This window comes from Athene noctua, chromosome 15 (assembly GCF_965140245.1).
Source record: "Athene noctua chromosome 15, bAthNoc1.hap1.1, whole genome shotgun sequence".
Classification (NCBI taxonomy): Eukaryota; Metazoa; Chordata; class Aves; order Strigiformes; family Strigidae; genus Athene; species Athene noctua.
Genome location: NC_134051.1, coordinates 13259605 through 13277116, shown reverse-complemented (window position 1 = coordinate 13277116; position 17512 = coordinate 13259605). Strand labels below are relative to the sequence as shown.

Sequence of the window (17512 nt, the reverse complement as noted above, 5' to 3'; positions counted from 1 at the left end):
ATTGAAATATTTTGAATTGGATGAAATAATTAGAATAGGAACCTCCAACCTGAAGTATATGGCAGTCAAGTAAGTTGCTGTGGTAGGGGTCTGGTGTGGTTTCTGAAGAAGGACTTGCAAATCAGGCTCTGAATTACCTGAATACATTGGCCAGAGCAACACCTAGAGGCTGCTGGCAGACTGGAAGTTTCATTTGGCTACAGCCACCTCATGTCTAAGTTCTCTGCTTTCTTTTTTGCCCATTCTCTTTATTATGTCTGGAGAGTGTGGGAGCATGTTTGTGCACCACCTGGAGTCCTGCACTCTCAGGCTACATGCTCTAGAAGTGGGATTTTCTTTAACCATTCTAGCAATCATATAGTCTCCTTTCTGTAAGCTCTTGCATATCCATTTTCTGTATTCTGAGGTTACTAGGGTTACTTTTCTGTCTCTTCAGATAATCTGATATGGTTTTCATCAGTCTTGAAATACTGCCTTTATTCTTGTCTCCATCCCTCTGAGTTACTTTTACCAGGAAGTTTGCAGCCCATTTGACCCTTCATAGGGGTGTCTGATGGTGATAAGGACACAGGAAATGGTAAAGGAAAACAATTCTGTCATCATAGCTTCTTAGGAGTCAAAGCGGTGTGTCTTCTTTCAGATACCATTCTACAGGGGAGAGAGAATTACCTTTGATGTTGCACCATCTAGACTGGACTTCCTTGTAGAGCATGACAGTTTACAGATTGAGGTAAGGCATTCAGAGGAAATAATCTTTTTATGCCATTCATTCCTGTGAAAGTATAACTGATTTTAGCAGAAAGCAGACGTATTATGGAAAAACTTCCTTGTAAGAAGTCTGAAGTAATTTATTACACATACCCTCTTACACAGCAGGTAGAAGACTATCTAGCATCATGCTGTCACTTTAGTTCCTTTTACCGGGAGGAAACAAAATGGGGGAAAGATGTTTACTATGTTCACTTTCATGTGAATGTTGCAAACAGGCAATAATCTTTCAGGTTGCTTAAATTTTCTCATTCAGATTGTCAGATCTCTGGAGAAGGGTCTGTAGGTTTGTATATTTTAGAGTGCCTGTGTAATAGCATTATGATCTGTGATTTGGGCCTTCTGAACTGTACTCATGCAGATAAATTGAGATTCTGTTCCTGTACTTAGGGGAGCAGTATGCCTGGAGATTGATGTGTACTTTCATTGTGATTATCCTGGTACATTTTTTTTCTAAAGCTGGAAATAAATTTAATTTGTATGCGTGTGGGAGTAAAATAGTCAGTGTTGGCTGCTATAGCTGTGTTTGCTTTTACTGAGTAAAGATTAATGTTAACTTTTTTCCCATTTCAGCCTGTTTTCCATGTGATGGGTTTCTCTGTCACAGGCAGGGTGTTGAACGGTCCTGATGGAGAAGGTGTTGCTGATGCCACTGTGACTCTGAACAATCAGATTAAAGGTAGGCAGTGGTCTTGGTCTTTGTTGCCACAGGAAAGCCTTTATTAAGCTCATGTACAGGACTAGTGTATGCAATGGAATTAACCCTTCAGGATAATACACTACTTTTGTTGCAATTAATTTGAAATATTAAAGTGGTTTTCAAGCTGTTGATTAATTTTGCATTTTCTGGCTGAGATGGGAGTATTAGATGTTCATTTGTTTTGCTGTTGGAAAGTTCTTATTTTATTTCAACCATAAGCCAAATTGTGCTTTGAAATACAGAAATGAAGGTTGGTCTAGTGAGAAAGCATTGTTGTGCAATATAAAGTTAAAATAGCCTAAAGCAGCGCATGCTGTCTGGCTCTTCTGATGCAAAAGTATGATAGACAGTCAACACGTGCTCTGTTTTTTAATTCTCTTTGTTACAGTAAAAACAAAAGCTGATGGCTCTTTCCGCCTTGAGAACATAACAACAGGTACATACACAATTCATGCTAGGAAAGAGCATCTGTTCTTTGATACTATTACTGTGAAGATTGCTCCAAATACACCTCAGCTGGCAAACATCATTGCAACAGGGTAGGTACTGGTGTCACTGATGAAAATGTTATTTGATACGTGGACAGGGTCTTGAAAATGGTGTGTCCTTTCCCACGGGTGGCATACTGGTGTCAGAAGCTAAAAGAAATTCAAGGTAAATAGGACGGTGTGAGTGCAGGCTAATGTTTTGTCCACAGTATTTTGCTCAATACTAGTTAAGGTGTAGAACACTCTCTTGATGACCTCTCCCTTGCAAATGAAGATGCTAAGACATGGGTACATTGAACAATTTTACAACAGTACGTGAACCAAGAAAGCAACAGAGGGGCTTTCTGCATGGATGCTGCACTTCAGATACTCTCCTTCTGTGCTGGAGCGGAGTTATATAGCTATCTGGTGCAGTGTTGTACCAAACCTCTACATTTTATTGCTCACTCTCAAGGTCATAGCTGTCTTATATGAATTGTCTTTTTCTTGTTTGTGATTCTTTGACTGCTGAGCATAAGTCTGTATGATGGTGATGGCAGGATGGTTTTGGGGTGTAAGGCTGTGCAGTGGTGGGAGATAACTGTGTGAGCTGAGGAAGACAAAAGGGGCATGGTTCTGTGTCCAGGAGATCCTCCTGAGGAGGAAGCAGTGGCAATCTTCCAGAGAAGTAAAAACTAGGAATTTACTGAGGCACATACAAGTAGCTCACACAGGCTTAGCTAGCTAATTAGAAAAAAACCCTGTGTGCTTTTAAATGATCTTTTACAGTTTTTTCAGTCACTAAATATGTTGTGCTGTTGAAGATGAAAAGTAAAACTTAGTTTGTAATTTGTTGTCTTGTGTTTTCACAAACGTAGCTATACTAGGGTTGTGTTCCAGTGAATTACCTACCTTACTTGAGGTCTTTGACACAAACCATTTGAAACTATTTAAAAGTCAATTGCTTGCCTAGCCATAAAAAAAGAAAAAAGGCTTGAAGTGATTGGGTTGGTGGCAGGGAAGAGTGAAGCTAGTTGCTTTCAAATAAAAACATTACATAAAATCACGGTGATTTCATTGTAAAAGAAAAGATCCCATTAATCGAATAGGAATTTGCACTTGCTCCGCTGTGTGTGCTTATAGTACCTCTTCGATATGAACACTCTTTCAGGAGAAATCCATTCCAATTCACATGTTATTACCTCAACATAGTGAGGTTTACTTTTTAAGGAAGTTTTAACACCGGTATTTTTTCATGAGCTTTGTCAAATCAAGATATTTATTGTGATGGCTGCCTTTTATTTAACAGATTCAGTGTGTGTGGACGAATCTCAGTAACTCGTTTTCCCGACACAGTCAAACAGATTAGTAAATACAAGGTAACCATGATGCCTCAAGACAAGGACAAAGTATCCCTGATTACAACAGAAACTGACTCTCATGGAGCATTTTGTTTTAAGGCAAAACCAGGTGCATACAATGTTCAGGTAAGAATGAGTTTCCATTTTTCCACTGTAAGACTGTCATGAGGTTTTAGAAGATTTTTAAACATATAACTTCTAAAATTTGAGCAATTTAATTTAGATTTTCCTGGTCCTTTTCTCCTGTTTGCACTATGTAAACAATGACAGTTATTTCTGGGGATTTTTTCCCTGAATGAGATTCCCATGCTCCTTGTCCTTTACGCTTGTTAAAAGGAGATCAGGCTGTTGGGGTTGAAAGTTCTTATTTCTCTCTCCTCTTAGTTGTGATGTCCCTCAGGTCACTTCTTATCATAATATATTATCCTATGAGTAAGACGTGTAACGTGTACCTTTCTTGTTGTCTGAATGGTTCCTGAGATTATGGGTCACAGCAGAACCTCCACCAGAACCACTGTGATTTCTGCATAGTGGGAGAGAGTGCAGGCTGGGAGATAAGGAAGTGCATAGTTAAAAGGCCTCTTAACTGTCCTCATAGATAACTAAATAGCCTAATGTAGAAGCAGTGCTACATCCTGAAGTGAAATTCACTCAGATTTTGGAAACTGAGCTGTTTGGAGTATTTTAGCTCAGTTTTATTGCAGTTCTTTGGAGGATTTTTAATACACAGTTTTGAAAAGCATGTGTTTGGGAGGCTGGTTTTACTTTGCCTGGGATTTACAGTAAATTTCCACTTTCTAATTTCTGATAAGTGGGTTGAACTCAGCAGAGTTGGGTGTATTTGGACTGGTATCTAAAAGCTGGTGATGTTTTGATGTCATATACTCTACAGGTAATTATTCCAGAGGCTGAGACCAGAGCAGGATTGGCTTTGAAGCCCAAAATGTTCCCTGTTACAGTTACAGACAAACCAGTAATGGATGTGACCTTCTCTCAGTTTTTGGCGTCCGTCTCGGGGAAGATCTCCTGTTTGGGTAAGGCGGTTTTGAAAGTGATGTGGAAATGGGAACAGAGAACTTCAGCACTGCATGTGTGAATGAGTGCTGTTTACATCAGGATGCTTGCTGTGGTTAGCCCCATCAGGATGCTTGCTATGGTTAGTCCCATCAGCAGACAAGTAAGTTTAACTTCAGCACATAGATAAAGCAGCTCTTTCTTTTGGGAGACCTTACAGCTTAATAAGGTACCTTAATAAAGTCTGGAATAAAGTGATGTACCTATTTTTAATACTTGCTAGGAATAAGCAAGTATTTCTTCTTGGGAAGGAATTCTGACCTGTTTGCCTTCCTCAGAAGGTGGGTAAGTTCCAGGGAGAAATGCTCCTGGCTGACACTAGGGATACTGTATATCCATCAGAGAAGTGCTGGAAGGTGAATAAGACATTTTAAAAAAAAAAAAAAAAAAAAAAAAGTGTGTAAAAGCCTGTAGGATAGAGGCTCGAGCTGTTGACAGAAGCTAGCAATCTCTGTTCTCTTTCATAAGCTTTTTGTCTTTACTTTAGTCTTAAGGTTCCTCTCTTCTGGTATTTTTCTTTTACCTACTGATTTCAGCAAGTGAGGATTGGAGCTTAACTTTTGTAAATTTTTACCCCTTCATTTTTCCTCTCTGGATCCTCTCTGCACTTTGTATTCTGTCTCTCAGGTGTTTACTGGGCCCTGTAGTCTCTGCAGAGTGAGGTAGATGCAGAGATTTGGTTGTTACTTGCAGTTAGATAAAAGAATACAATTAACAGTCTCAAGCTTCCTGAAGAATGCATAAAAGCACTGGTAAACCTGTACTTAAGAGTTTTAATTAGAAACGTTCTCTACTGGAAGAGAGTAATTGTTTTAATGTTGATACACATGAAGCTTGGTTGGAGTGGGGGTTTTGGAGGCAAAGCTGGCAAGCCAGAATGCAGTCTCATTTTCTGCTGTCTTTTCTGCACAGATGCTTGTGGTGATCTGGTGGTGACATTACAGTCTGTGAGCCGCCAGGGTGAAAAGCGCAACCTGCAGCTCTCCGGGAGCATGGACTCGGTGGCCTTCACATTTGAAAATGTGCTACCTGGCAAATACAAAGGTAGGACTATGGGGAACTGCTTCAAGTGTTACCTTAGTAGCTAAATTTGTGACTTAACCTGTATGTTTCTGTTATTACGGATACCATTTACAGTATGCCCAACATGGAACTAGTTCTGCAACTTGAGAGAATCTCGGAAAAAACTATATATAGTGCACTGAGTTTTCTTAATCTTGTAAATTTAACCCTTTTTGTCAGCTTAACAGGTAACTGGTTTTAGGGTCTACATGGCTGGTGTGAGGACAGAGGACTTTATCATCAACTGACTTGTCCTGCTTCCAGAGTAACTCTCCTAAGAGCAATACATGTTTTGGCCAGCCTGCCTTGGCCTACTATGAAAACAAATTGTTTTCCAGTGAAAGATGTAGGAGTGTACACAGATTGCTTTTATACACAAGTCAGAACCTTTCTGCTGGGTGAAATTGGAGTTAGGTTCTGATATCCTCTAGGCTTCTTTGACTATCACAATGGTAGTGCACACTGCAGAACTTTCCAGGGTGATCAGACTTCATTAATCCTTTTCATAATAGCTTTCTGCTATGAGATGGGCTGGATTCCTGGTGATGCTGCAGTGCTGTGAGCCGGGTCTCTTACCACAGACGTTGTTGTATATCTAGCTTTGAAGATTATTGTCAGGGAAGTTAGGGTGATACAAGCTTTTTGTACCACAAAACCTGCCCTTATTCACAGTTTTACATTAGTAAAATGCTTTCTGTGGTGTGTATTCTAGTAAGCATTATACATGAAGATTGGTGCTGGAAGAATAAGTCTTTGGAGTTGGAAGTCATGGAGGAAGATGTTTCAGGAGTAGAATTCAGGCAGACTGGATATATGCTGAGGTGTTCTCTTTCTCATGCAATTACACTGGTACGTAGGTAACAAATGTTCTTGTATTTTTTTGATGAATTTGTGTAGGTAGGTTGGATTGTGCTTGGAATCAAAGCTTTCTTGTGTCTCTCGGGAATCATACAGCACAGCAACACTGATGTTTGAGATTTGTCTCTTAGGTTTGGTAAAATGGTCTTGTGGTGTTAGCTGCTCTAAAAGAGAAGCATTAATGTATCTTTAGGCAAATACTGTTTTCATTTTGTTGTTTGGTAGTTACTAACAGTGAATTATGTTGTGGCTTTACAGGAATTTTATCAGGATGGAAATGGACCAGAGAACGTTGGTGTTTATAACCTGTCCAAAGGAGTTAACAGATTCTGTCTTTCAAAGCCAGGTAACAGCTCTAAAATGCTAGTTTAAAAAATGAAAAAGAACTGGTCAACTAATACTGCTGGGAATTAAAAAAAAAAATCTGTTGTGTTTTCTGAGAGGCATTGTTTTATTTGCATCTGTACATAGGTGCTCTGTTCTGAGTTTTTAGAATTCTACTATTTAGTCTTTCACTTTAGATTCCAGAAGTAAAATATTTTTTTTGTTTGAACTCAGTGAAGGTCTTTGATCTTTGATTAGAATGTGACTGACAAATAGTAGTTTCATTTCAGTACAAGATTCTTAAGGGATAACAGTTAAAAGTACCACAGGGTTAACTACAACAGAAAACAGAAAGTTTTAAAATTAGATATCTTTTTTTTCTCTTTTTAATGTCTTTAGAGCTACTTCTCAGTTATGGCCCCTTAGCAAAACAGTTAACACATGTATTTGGTTTTGGTTCAGTTCTCAGCTTTGAGCATTTCATCCTTGGAGCCATCATTCACATTACAGAAATACAGTGGTCCTATAATCAGGCAAAGGGTATCAGCTATGGGGCCATAATAGGTTACTTCTGGGCTTGTTTGGTTTACTGTGTTTGTAATTATGTAAATATAGGCATCTGTAGTGATACCTAGTTGTGTTTTGTATCAGTGTACATTAGAAAGTTTGCACAGCTTCCAGTAGTGATCTCTATGACTGAAGAGACGTGAATTAATTTACAAGTGTCTATGTGAAAGGCAGTAGATATATAGTCAAATTTTGTAATTGTTTATACCTTAGATCTCATGTGATCTTGCCTTCAGCCAACGCAGTAAGCTTGAATTTTTTTCAGCAAATCGTTCTCTGAATTAATATTTACAGGTGTATATGAAGTGACCCCACGTTCCTGCCACCAGTTTGAACATGAGTATTACACTTATGACACGTAAGAGCAAAATCTGGTTTTGATCTTATGCCTGTCAGCATGCTTTGATAAAGCTGCTTTCTGCTGCAGCTGCTTGCTCTCAGCAATTCAGGATGTGTTGCTGTAACTGTCTCCAACCAATAGAGGGAAGCTTTAGCAAAGTATATCTGATGTGTTCTTTTGCCCTTTCTAGTCTTAAAAAACAGTCAACTAATGATAGGCTTTAAAGATGCTTTTGCTACTTCAAATGGATATTTTTGTCAGCCTTCTGTCTGTTCAATGTTCGTTTTGCTTTGTAACAAAGCAGAGATATTTAACTGGAAACTGTTGATTACTTGTGAGCATTGACATGTAAAAAATAGGATAGTAATTTCACTAAGAGGCATATACTGCTGCTGTGCATCCCTAGTGCCATGGCTCTGTGGTGATTAGATTCTGCTCACTCCAGTTCTTGCAAGCTGACTAAATATTCACCCTAATCACAAGTCAGCACTGCTGATCTTCCTAAGTCAGCCATGTTATTTATAGGTTATGGTCTGGCAGTCTGCGTCATGGCTCTTTCCTTCTACAAAGAGGATTTCTGCTCCTAGGCTACTTCTAATTCACAATCACGGCAGAAAACAAATTCAGCATTAAAATCTGATTCTTTCTGCTGTGTAAGTGAATTAAGAGTACTTCAAAGAGAGATATGCTAAACATGAGAGCCAGCACAAAGTGAGTGAATGAAATGAAGCAGAAACTCTTGGCAGCAAAGCACCATGAGACTTGGGGCATATTGGGGAACTATATTTAACATCACAAACTTTTGAGTGTCCTGCTGTGTGTAAAGGGATTGTACCTATGAAATCAATCAAATCAGCTTTAGCTTGAGAGAAAGCAGGAGGCAGAAAGGAAGGAACTGATTTGGCCAATGTCATGCAGTGGTTTGGGGTTCAGAGCTGGAAAATGCTCCTTTTCCAACATGCTGTCATCTCAGTACTACAGCTTTGCTCTGTAATTTGCATATTGTTTTTTAAAAAGCACATCAGACGTGCTAGGGATGGGAGCACAAACTCTGCTAAATAAGATTGGTTATTTTCTTCAGGAGGGGGACCTTGAATTCATCTGTGTTACTTTGATTTACAGGTCCTCTCCTAGTATACTGACGCTCACTGCAGTTCGACACCATGTCCTTGGCACGATTGTAACAGATAAACTGATGGATGTGACTATTACCATTAAGTAAGAACAAAGAAATCTTGGGGCTGTAAAAAACGGAAGAAAAATACATCTCTCTCATAAAGTTTTACTCTGGTTTTAATACTGCAGTGGCTGCTTTATAAGGGGATGGCATCCAGCTCTAGATTTCAGGAGGTTTTTATGCTAAGCTGTGCTTTGAGTTCTTTGTAGACAGATAAATAATTTGCAGCCCTCGTTTTGAACATTGTCACTTCATTTCAATATAGCTCCTTTCTGCTTGTGTGTCATGGTAAAAAGGAATAATTTTCTGAGGTTTTAGACACTTTAATCAACTGAAATTTCAGAATTCAGAGGCTACTGTTTTAGGTTAGGTCTGAGCTCTTTAGCACTGGCATCTATTTCTTTGTTTTTTGTTTCCTCAGAATGAGAATCTGCTGCTTTAGAGCATTGTTACTGGTGTGAAGAGGGTTATAAAAGGAAAACCATGCAGAGTGATTACACACTAATGCACCAATTTATGTTTAGCTGAACAGACAGCTCGCTAGGGAGCACTGATTTGTGAACAGCTTTAATTGTATGAGGTGCCAGATCTGTCTGGAAGTGTCTGATAATGATGAGTGCTTTAATAATGCTCTGCTGATGTCTTCTTGTTCTAGACTATGGGCTCTCAAACTTTTTTTGAGTGTAGAAAACATCTTTTCAGAGAACAAATTACCTGCAGAGCATTGCCTCGAGTCCCTGAGTTTAATGAACCTATAACTGCAACTACTGGGCAACTACAGCAGCTGGAAAAGAAACACTGAGACAGGAGAGAGCCATTAGGATTTTAAAAACAACTTAGTGAGGAGGTGAATATTATTCTGACCTTCTAGGCTGGTTGGGTTTTTTGAGACTATTGGCAAGTGCTTTGAAGACAGCTTAGTTGCCACAGACCATCTCTGTTCAAGCCTACCCGAAGCTTCTCAAAGTCAAATTTGTGAAATGCCATCAACGTAAAAGGAACAGCTCTGAATTTAAAAGCAAGTCAGTTGTTTTTACAAGTCTGTGTTTGTGTACCAGATCCATGGCAGTGACCTGTTAACTGAAAGTTAACTGAAAAAATCCCAAACAACCCCAACCAAAGATAAAGCTGACTCTTAATAATTTTTGATGGTGGCTTGTTATGTTTGAAAAATGAGACTGTAGTAATTTATTATGAATATCATGAGACTCTGTGTCTACAGATTTCTATGGTTTAGCCAAAAAAAAATATTTGGATATATTTTGGCATTGTCTCTGGACTGAAGCGAAAGAATTTAATGCCTTGATGAAACTTAGTGTGATAGAGCAATAGTATCTGTTTCTCTTAAGACAGAATATAGGTGAAGGCTGAAGCAGGAGACAAAACTATCCTCATAATCTAAAGTGGTTGTAGGAAAAGTAATAGTGATCATTTCAGTTCATTCCTTCACAGAATTTTGCAGTGTTCTGTGACAGTTTTTCAGACTATTGTAGAAGAGACAGAAAATAAGATACCAAGGATGGTTGGAGACTAGAAGACATTGATAGGAAAGTGAGGATGTAAGATCAGGGAAATTGAAATGAGATGCATTGTTCTGTGGAGATTTAAAGAATTTGGTTAAACTTATCTAGCAATCTGTTCAGTGGACAGTGACGATAGCTGGATAGTTCAAATGTATAGAGCAGAGAGGTTAAAACTCAGAGCCTTTCCTGGGAATTGTCAGCTATTGGAAGTATTTATTTGTGATAGAAGTTATTTTGTCCTTGTATATTCTATTCCTGAGAGGTAGGTTCCAAGGGAAAGTTGTTAGTACTGAAAAAAAAAGTGAGCTTACCTGTCTTTTTGTTTATTTTGTAAAACTCATCCTTTATGTATTAAGATTATTTTCAGGTTTGGAATTCCAGGCTTTCTCTTTTAGTTTAGGGCTTTATTAAAGGTACTCTTGCAAACTGGTCCTTTTACTTAAGAATTTATCACTCCTGCTCTTGTCGGTGCTTCTGTGGGAGGTTATTTTCCTTGCAGCAGAGCTGGTGTCTGGTACTTGGTGCAAATCAAGACTCTACTTACCAAAACCTAGCTAAGATGCTGGACACTGCAAAGTCATTGAGATGCAGGTGTGTGACACTGGCTCTACCATGGGATGCTGAGGCACAGCAAAGGGGAGCAGGAGGCAACAGGGCCGTAAGTTCTTGAATGGTTATAGCATGATGGGGCAGAATTTGTAAGGATTGCAAGTAGGTCCTTTCCTGCTAGGCCAGGTAGGTTACCCATAGTCCCTAGGAACAGGCCGTTCTAGTAATAACTGATTGATGTGGAGGTTAAAAGTTTTACTTATGCTTGGAATAAATAGCAGAACTAAAATGGAATTAATTTTAAAAAATATCCTGGGACTTGTCTGCTGTGGTATAAAGGCAATAATTAACAGATATAACAAGCTCTTATCCCTCCAGATGAAGATTTTGTTTTCTCCTCCATGCTTTCAGGTCGTCCATTGACAGTGAACCTGCCTTAGTTTTAGGGCCCCTGAAATCTGTACAGGAGTTACGTAGGGAGCAGCAGCTCGCAGAAATCGAGACCCGCCGACAGGAGAGAGAAAAGAAGGGTCAAGAGGAGGAAGGAACAAAACCACCAGTGCAAGAAATGGTGGAGGAACTCCATGGACCGTTCTTATATGAATTTTCATACTGGGCAAGGTAATACTAGGTTCCAACAGAAAAAGGTGTATTCTTTGTACTGTTGTCTGGTGTTTCCACCAAACAGAATAATGATATATTCCATTTAGGAAAGAGCTGCTCTATGGGTACCCATACCTGTTCTTGTTGACTGTCAGCTAAATGGAAAGTAGGTTATTAATACTTTTTCCTTGGGGTATTTAGATGGATTCCTGGGACAGTATGCAGTATGCAGTTCTACATGAGAGCTGCTACTTCTGTTCCCTTCTAATTGTGTCTTATTTGTGTTCTACAGGTCTGGAGAGAAAATTACTGTGACACCATCATCAAAAGAGCTGCTTTTCTACCCACCTTATGTGGAAACGGTTGTTAGTGGAGGTGAATATAAATAAAATCTAGTTTGAATAAGTAGATTTTTAAGGTAGAAATGTATCATTATAGATTAATTTATGAATAGCTCTTCAAAGGTAATGTTAGGAAAGTTTCAGTTGCAACTATTTATTTGGGCCAATTTCAGTCTAGATTTTGGAAGCATGGGTATTTGGTAGAGGGTGCAAATACAGTTTTTATCAGCAAAATATTCTTACAAGTGCTGCAAGACCACCTAGCACAAGAGGAAGGGCCAGATTTCTGGATATTATACCAGATTCTTAGAATTGTTCATATTACTCTCATCTAAAAAAAATAGTTGTGTAAAAGCAATGTTCGTATTTTGAATTTGTTACCAAATTCAGGTTGTTATTCAGGTTTCTTTTGTAGTAAATTACAACAATAAAAACATTCACAAAAAAGTAAACTTCAAAATTGTCAGGGTTATTAAGTCAGTGTCCATCTTGCCCTCAGGTTCCTAAGTGAATGTACTTTGTGGGAAATAACTAGAAAATGTTAGGTACCACTTCTTATGTGCCTCTTTGTGCACATTCTAAATACATTAGAGGGGGTGAAAATAAAATTTTCCTTATGTCATTAGCATTACACATGCTGACCTGAATTTGATCTGAAAAAATTGTGTCAAAGTTCACTATAATATCAACTAGAAGGGAGTATTCTTGGAATCTTCTCCATGTGGCTGCAGTATATGTAATTTGATAAATCCTCAAAGCACTTAGCAAATCCAGGATGTTTGTTCTGCAGATGTGCTTATAGCTTTCAAACTTAGTTACTGATTTTGGGAATGTTCAGATGTTTTAAGATGTGTTGAGTGGCCATACAGTTGTGTGGGTCTGATCACTTCTTGGAAGTAGTTAAACTCTTGCTGTAAGACAGAATGGTGAATGTATTTTTTACTTTCTTCTCTGTCTTAAATCCCCTTTGCAATGACCAAGAGAGTTGTCCTGGAAAGCTGATAGAGATTCATGGAAAAGCAGGGTTATTTCTGGAAGGGCGAATTCATCCTGAATTGGAAGGTGTTGAGATTGTCATTGGTGAAAAGGGAGCAACTTCCCCACTCATCACAGTTTTCACTGATGACAAAGGTTCTTACAGGTAATTATCAGATTTCTTTTGGATCTTTTGTATTCTTTAGTTAAAGTGCAGTAGTGACTTGCCAATGTGTATGTGTTATCCAATACTTTTTTAAAAATGAGTTCTTCTTTACTTTTTTTGAAGCGTTGGGCCACTCCACAGCGACTTGGAATATACTGTTACTGCTCAGAAAGAAGGGTTTGTTTTGACTGCAGTAGAAGGAACCGTTGGGGACTTCAAAGCTTTTGCTCTTGCTGGAGTGACATTTGAGGTAATGTTCTAAACGCTTTGGGTTCTGAATTAATAGTGTGTGCAGTTAGAGCTAGACAGGCAAAATAGTTAACCCACATCTCCCACCCAAACACAAATGGGTGTGAGATTTGGGGATAATTTTGTCATAGGAAAACATATCTCAGTGGATGACTTCAGTTCTAGATCTTGCTTTGCCATGCAGAAGATATTTTGCAAGGTTTATAGAGTGAAAGCTAGAGCCTGCAGTCGAAAGGACTGGCTTTATTTACTTTTGTAGAGTTTGGACCACCTTGTCTTAATGAGTTTTATCCCTCAAGGTGATTTTTTTTCACATGCAGTCTGGTCCAACTAGTGCCTGGTTCTTGTCTTTGGGAGGCTTTGTTCTGGCCCCCAGCATGTCCTATGAAGTGGTAGAGGATGGCTGTTCTGGTGGCACATGCTGTGTGTGGATGTGAACCCCAGGTGTTGAGAGCACAAGCCCCTGTGCCCCTGCAGTCCCGCAGGAGGGGATACACTGTGAATGTCACTAGTTTTCTTCTGCTTACAGCCAAGTGCTCAGAGCCAGCACATCTGTGCACTATGCAAGGGGCTTCTGAATTGAACTGTTCTTCGTAAAGCAACCCTCACTTACACTTAAAACTATTGCTTTTTCAAAAATAGATCAAATCAGAGGATGACCAGGCTCTTGCTGGAGTTCTCTTGTCTCTCAGTGGAGGGGTATTTCGGTCCAACCTCCTTACACAGGATAATGGCATGCTGACTTTTTCCAATCTGGTAAGTTGAAATTGATTCTTCTGAATGTGGCTGCACGTGTGATGCTGTGTTACTCTCTCCTCCAAAATAGGGGTGCTATTTGCTCCCTTCAGTGGCAGGGGGACGTATGGTTCCTTTGAAATCATAACCCCCAATGAGAGATGTAGGTCCCTCAGAGTGGACAGCATTTCACATCTTTCACTTGCTAAGATTTTAAATCTAACCTGGCAAGAGACTTCTCCCCAACAGGTAGTAGTAGATGGTGTTGATTGATCTCAGTTACTAATTTTCAGTCTGTAAACATGAAACAAGCCAATTTGTTGATGATCATTTGAGAGTAGAGGAAACAAATCTAATTAGATTATTGATCTGTAAATGTGTGTAGATATGCCTGAATAATTTCCTTGCAGACATCCTTCTCTCAGGGTCACTTTCCTGTCCTTGAGGTCTTGTGGTAAGGTTATAGGGCCATAATTTCCTCTCCCTCTTCAGGCTTTATCACCTGGTGGAGTTCCATTGGTTTATTGTCCATTGTGCTCCCTGTTTTTCAGTGCTCACGTTTTCTGACCAGTTTAACCTACAGTTGGGACAGATATCTTTAGCTCTTCAGGGAGCTCATGCAGAAACATAATTGTTTGGAGTTGGTGAATTTTTGTGTCACTATCAGTAAACAGCTTGTTTTATCCCTCTTTGCAGAGCCCAGGGCAGTATTATTTTAAACCCATGATGAAAGAGTTTCGTTTTGAACCATCCTCACAAATGATTGAAGTGCAGGAAGGCCAAAATCTTAAAATTCGGATAACTGGTTACAGAACAGCTTACAGGTCAGTGGAGCTGAAATGCCATGCAAAATTCTATGTTCTGTATCAGGCTGCATTAAGCAAAATGTGTGTTTTCTCCTGATACCCCTCCATTCTGAAGGTTTGGAGGGTACTTTTGAGGGCACAGTTTAACTTGATTGTACTGTGTATAAGTACTGTTTTTAGCCTTCTCTCATGCGTGTGGATATATAGCTAAGCCCAGATGGCAGGACTGTAAGGAGAAACACTGCTGTGAAAGCATTGTGTCAGTGGCACTGGAATTGGCTTGTGGTGTCTCCAGTGGGAGAGGAGAGGACTATTCTGGGGACAGTATCTGACTTGAAAATGCTTTCTTTCCTTGCCCTTAGGGGTAGGTGTTGCTGTTCATTGAGGTCAGAGAACTCAGATTCCTGAAGTTGTGAACTGCAGCTAATTTTAATGCTTTAAACAGTTTTACAAGTATAAATTCCCCTTCTCCATGTTATGCTAAATATATTAAATCCTTTTTCCATCAGTTATAACAATAAAATATCTTTAATATATGTATTGAAAGAGCATCTGCACATCTGTAGCAATTGGTTCTCTTTATACCTCTAGCTGTTATGGCACAGTTTCTTCTTTAAATGGAGAGCCTGAGCAAGGAGTCTCAGTAGAAGCTGTGGGGCAGAAGGATTGTAGCATCTATGGAGAAGACACAATAACTGATGAAGAGGGCAAATTCAGGTTACGTGGCCTTCTGGTAAGGATTAGAATGCTCTCTGTCTTTTATGTTAGCATGATAATGGGGCAATAAAACGTGGCTTATTAATTAGCTACCAATTTCTGTTTTCCCATCACATTCCTAGCTCAGATTCCATTAAGTCTCTCTGTGTTAGGAAACACTGTCATGTAGTGAACATTCATTCTAGTAAAGGGGGGAAAAATCTTTTAATCTAAGTCTGTGGAACTTGATGCCAGCATGCTGAGATGGGCTTCCACAAACACGGAACAGTTTGTGTGACGTGACACGAGCCCCTGGTCAGTGCTCCAAATGTGTCCAACAGATGTTTAGCAGTGTTCAAGTGTTACAGCAGGAAACTTCCTTAGGGAAAAAAATCTGGGGAAGCATTTCGTTTCTCTTGTGAAAATGCTGTGACAGCGTATTTTTAGCAGGAATTTGGGTGCAGGTATGATGTTGGTTGTACAGCATGTACGTGAAGTGAGCTGTTCTGCAGGAACCATGGGAGCTGAATATATGGGACCACTATGTATGGGGGAAGCAATCTGCTGAAGTAGAAAGCAGTTATTTAATCAGATTTTAATCCTGTTTAATGTATTTTCTTTGTAGCTAAAACACAGCAGATGACTTCTTTTAATACTATAATGTAATAAACTAGTGAAAGTTCTGTGATAGCTCTTTTGTATTTGCTGGCAGTAGACAGCCCTAATAGTGTTATTGAGTTAAATTTTCTATTTGGGATAAGGAAAACTTTAACTGAATAGAGTTAGATTGATTTGGGTGGTGTATCTTAAATGGAATGTTAAAAAATTCTCTTACTGTTTTCTAAAATTAAAGTATGTATTATTCAGTGTTGGGATTTATCATCTGAATGTTGCTTTTAGCCTGGTTGTGTGTATCATGTCCAACTCAAAGCTGAAGGCAATGATCATATTGAAAGAGCTTTACCACAGCATCGGGCAATTGAGGTAATTTTTTTCTTTTTTTTTTGTAGTATCACTTAAATATGAAATGCATCTGTCTAGGCATTATGTCTGTTGAACTACATTGCTGCTGATAGAATACATTCTGTTTAGACAAGTGGCTTTCACCAAGTTAGCTCCCTAAATACAGGCCCCATATTATGCGTCAGCACTATAGCTTAAAATTGAAGTAAGATAAAGCCCAAACAGTAAACAAGTGAAAAGGATTCCTTCACAGTCACAAAAGCTATACATCAAGAAAGGAGAGCATAAATGTATAGAATACCTTTCAACATTTCTTTATGATGTGGAACAAAGCAGTAGCGACTTGAGGATGTCAGAGATTGTCATATTATCCTGTCTTTATATTTAGTTATTGACCGATAGATTTTGTTATGCTGTATTTGGTCCAAATCCTGCAGTCTCAATGTAGGTGACATTTGTCATTCAAACTAGCAAATCTTTATAAAATGTAACAATAACTTTGAATTGAAAACTGATGAAATCTTGTTAAATATTCCTCCATCCTTACAGATTCAGATTAGCCACCTCACATTTATCTCTTGGCATCCAGCAAAGGTTAATTAGTCTTTGTTAGTTGTCCAGAACTTTCAGTGGGAAATGGTCATTATTTGAGCTCAGACACCCGCCTGACCAGGGTGCTCTCCTTTGCAGCAAAACAGAAGGGCAGAAATCTTTCAAGTCCTTAGCATCATCTTGCTAAGAGTGCTTGCTGGTTGGGAACAGGAAGAGGATGGCAACCCAAATTCCAGAAAATCATATGAAGGTTATGTGCTGCAAACGACAGCTGTGTGCAGTAGCTTTTACTAATAATATCCTGGCCAGCCTGCCACTTTCTCCAGGAGTGAGAAGCATTTGAAAGACACCTGCAGGAAAAAAGTACAGACTCAGTGGCACCAAACTGTTGATAATGGTACCTGCCCTAACTGTAACCTGTCTGCTACTGTAGTTATTGTTTGAGTAAATATCTTTCTTTACTCTGTTTGCTATTTTAAAAATTTTGAAGAATATAAAGTTACGTATTTTTGAAGTAGGTTATATTATGTTATGATTATGTATAAACCTGCTGGCATAGGAATATGCATCTCTCAGCACAGATGCAAAATACCAAGACCAGTGTTCAGGTATCAGGCAGTCCTGTGTATGTAACTCAGCCTCTTCCAAAATGCTGT

General features: G+C 39.0%; 1 protein-coding gene across 2 annotated transcripts in view; it reads left to right on the top strand.

Annotated features, from left to right (window-relative positions):
• The window catches only part of LOC141966455 (BOS complex subunit NOMO1), a 28122-nt gene that overhangs the window by 4987 nt on the left and 5623 nt on the right, over positions 1-17512 (top strand). The window contains exons 9-27 of one of the 2 annotated variants that reach the window (XM_074919199.1): positions 641-730; positions 1342-1447; positions 1857-2007; positions 3245-3422; positions 4189-4330; positions 5283-5414; positions 6145-6281; positions 6549-6636; positions 7476-7539; positions 8644-8739; positions 11182-11391; positions 11666-11748; positions 12696-12855; positions 12979-13105; positions 13747-13860; positions 14536-14663; positions 15237-15378; positions 16242-16325; positions 16995-17165. In XM_074919199.1, the coding sequence (XP_074775300.1) occupies positions 641-730; positions 1342-1447; positions 1857-2007; positions 3245-3422; positions 4189-4330; positions 5283-5414; positions 6145-6281; positions 6549-6636; positions 7476-7539; positions 8644-8739; positions 11182-11391; positions 11666-11748; positions 12696-12855; positions 12979-13105; positions 13747-13860; positions 14536-14663; positions 15237-15378; positions 16242-16325; positions 16995-17150 (2388 nt within the window). In that variant the 3' untranslated portion in view covers positions 17151-17165. Of the gene's footprint in view, positions 1-640; positions 731-1341; positions 1448-1856; positions 2008-3244; positions 3423-4188; positions 4331-5282; positions 5415-6144; positions 6282-6548; positions 6637-7475; positions 7540-8643; positions 8740-11181; positions 11392-11665; positions 11749-12695; positions 12856-12978; positions 13106-13746; positions 13861-14535; positions 14664-15236; positions 15379-16241; positions 16326-16994; positions 17166-17512 lie in introns of those variants that run through there. The other variant, XM_074919198.1, reaches the window with a different exon arrangement.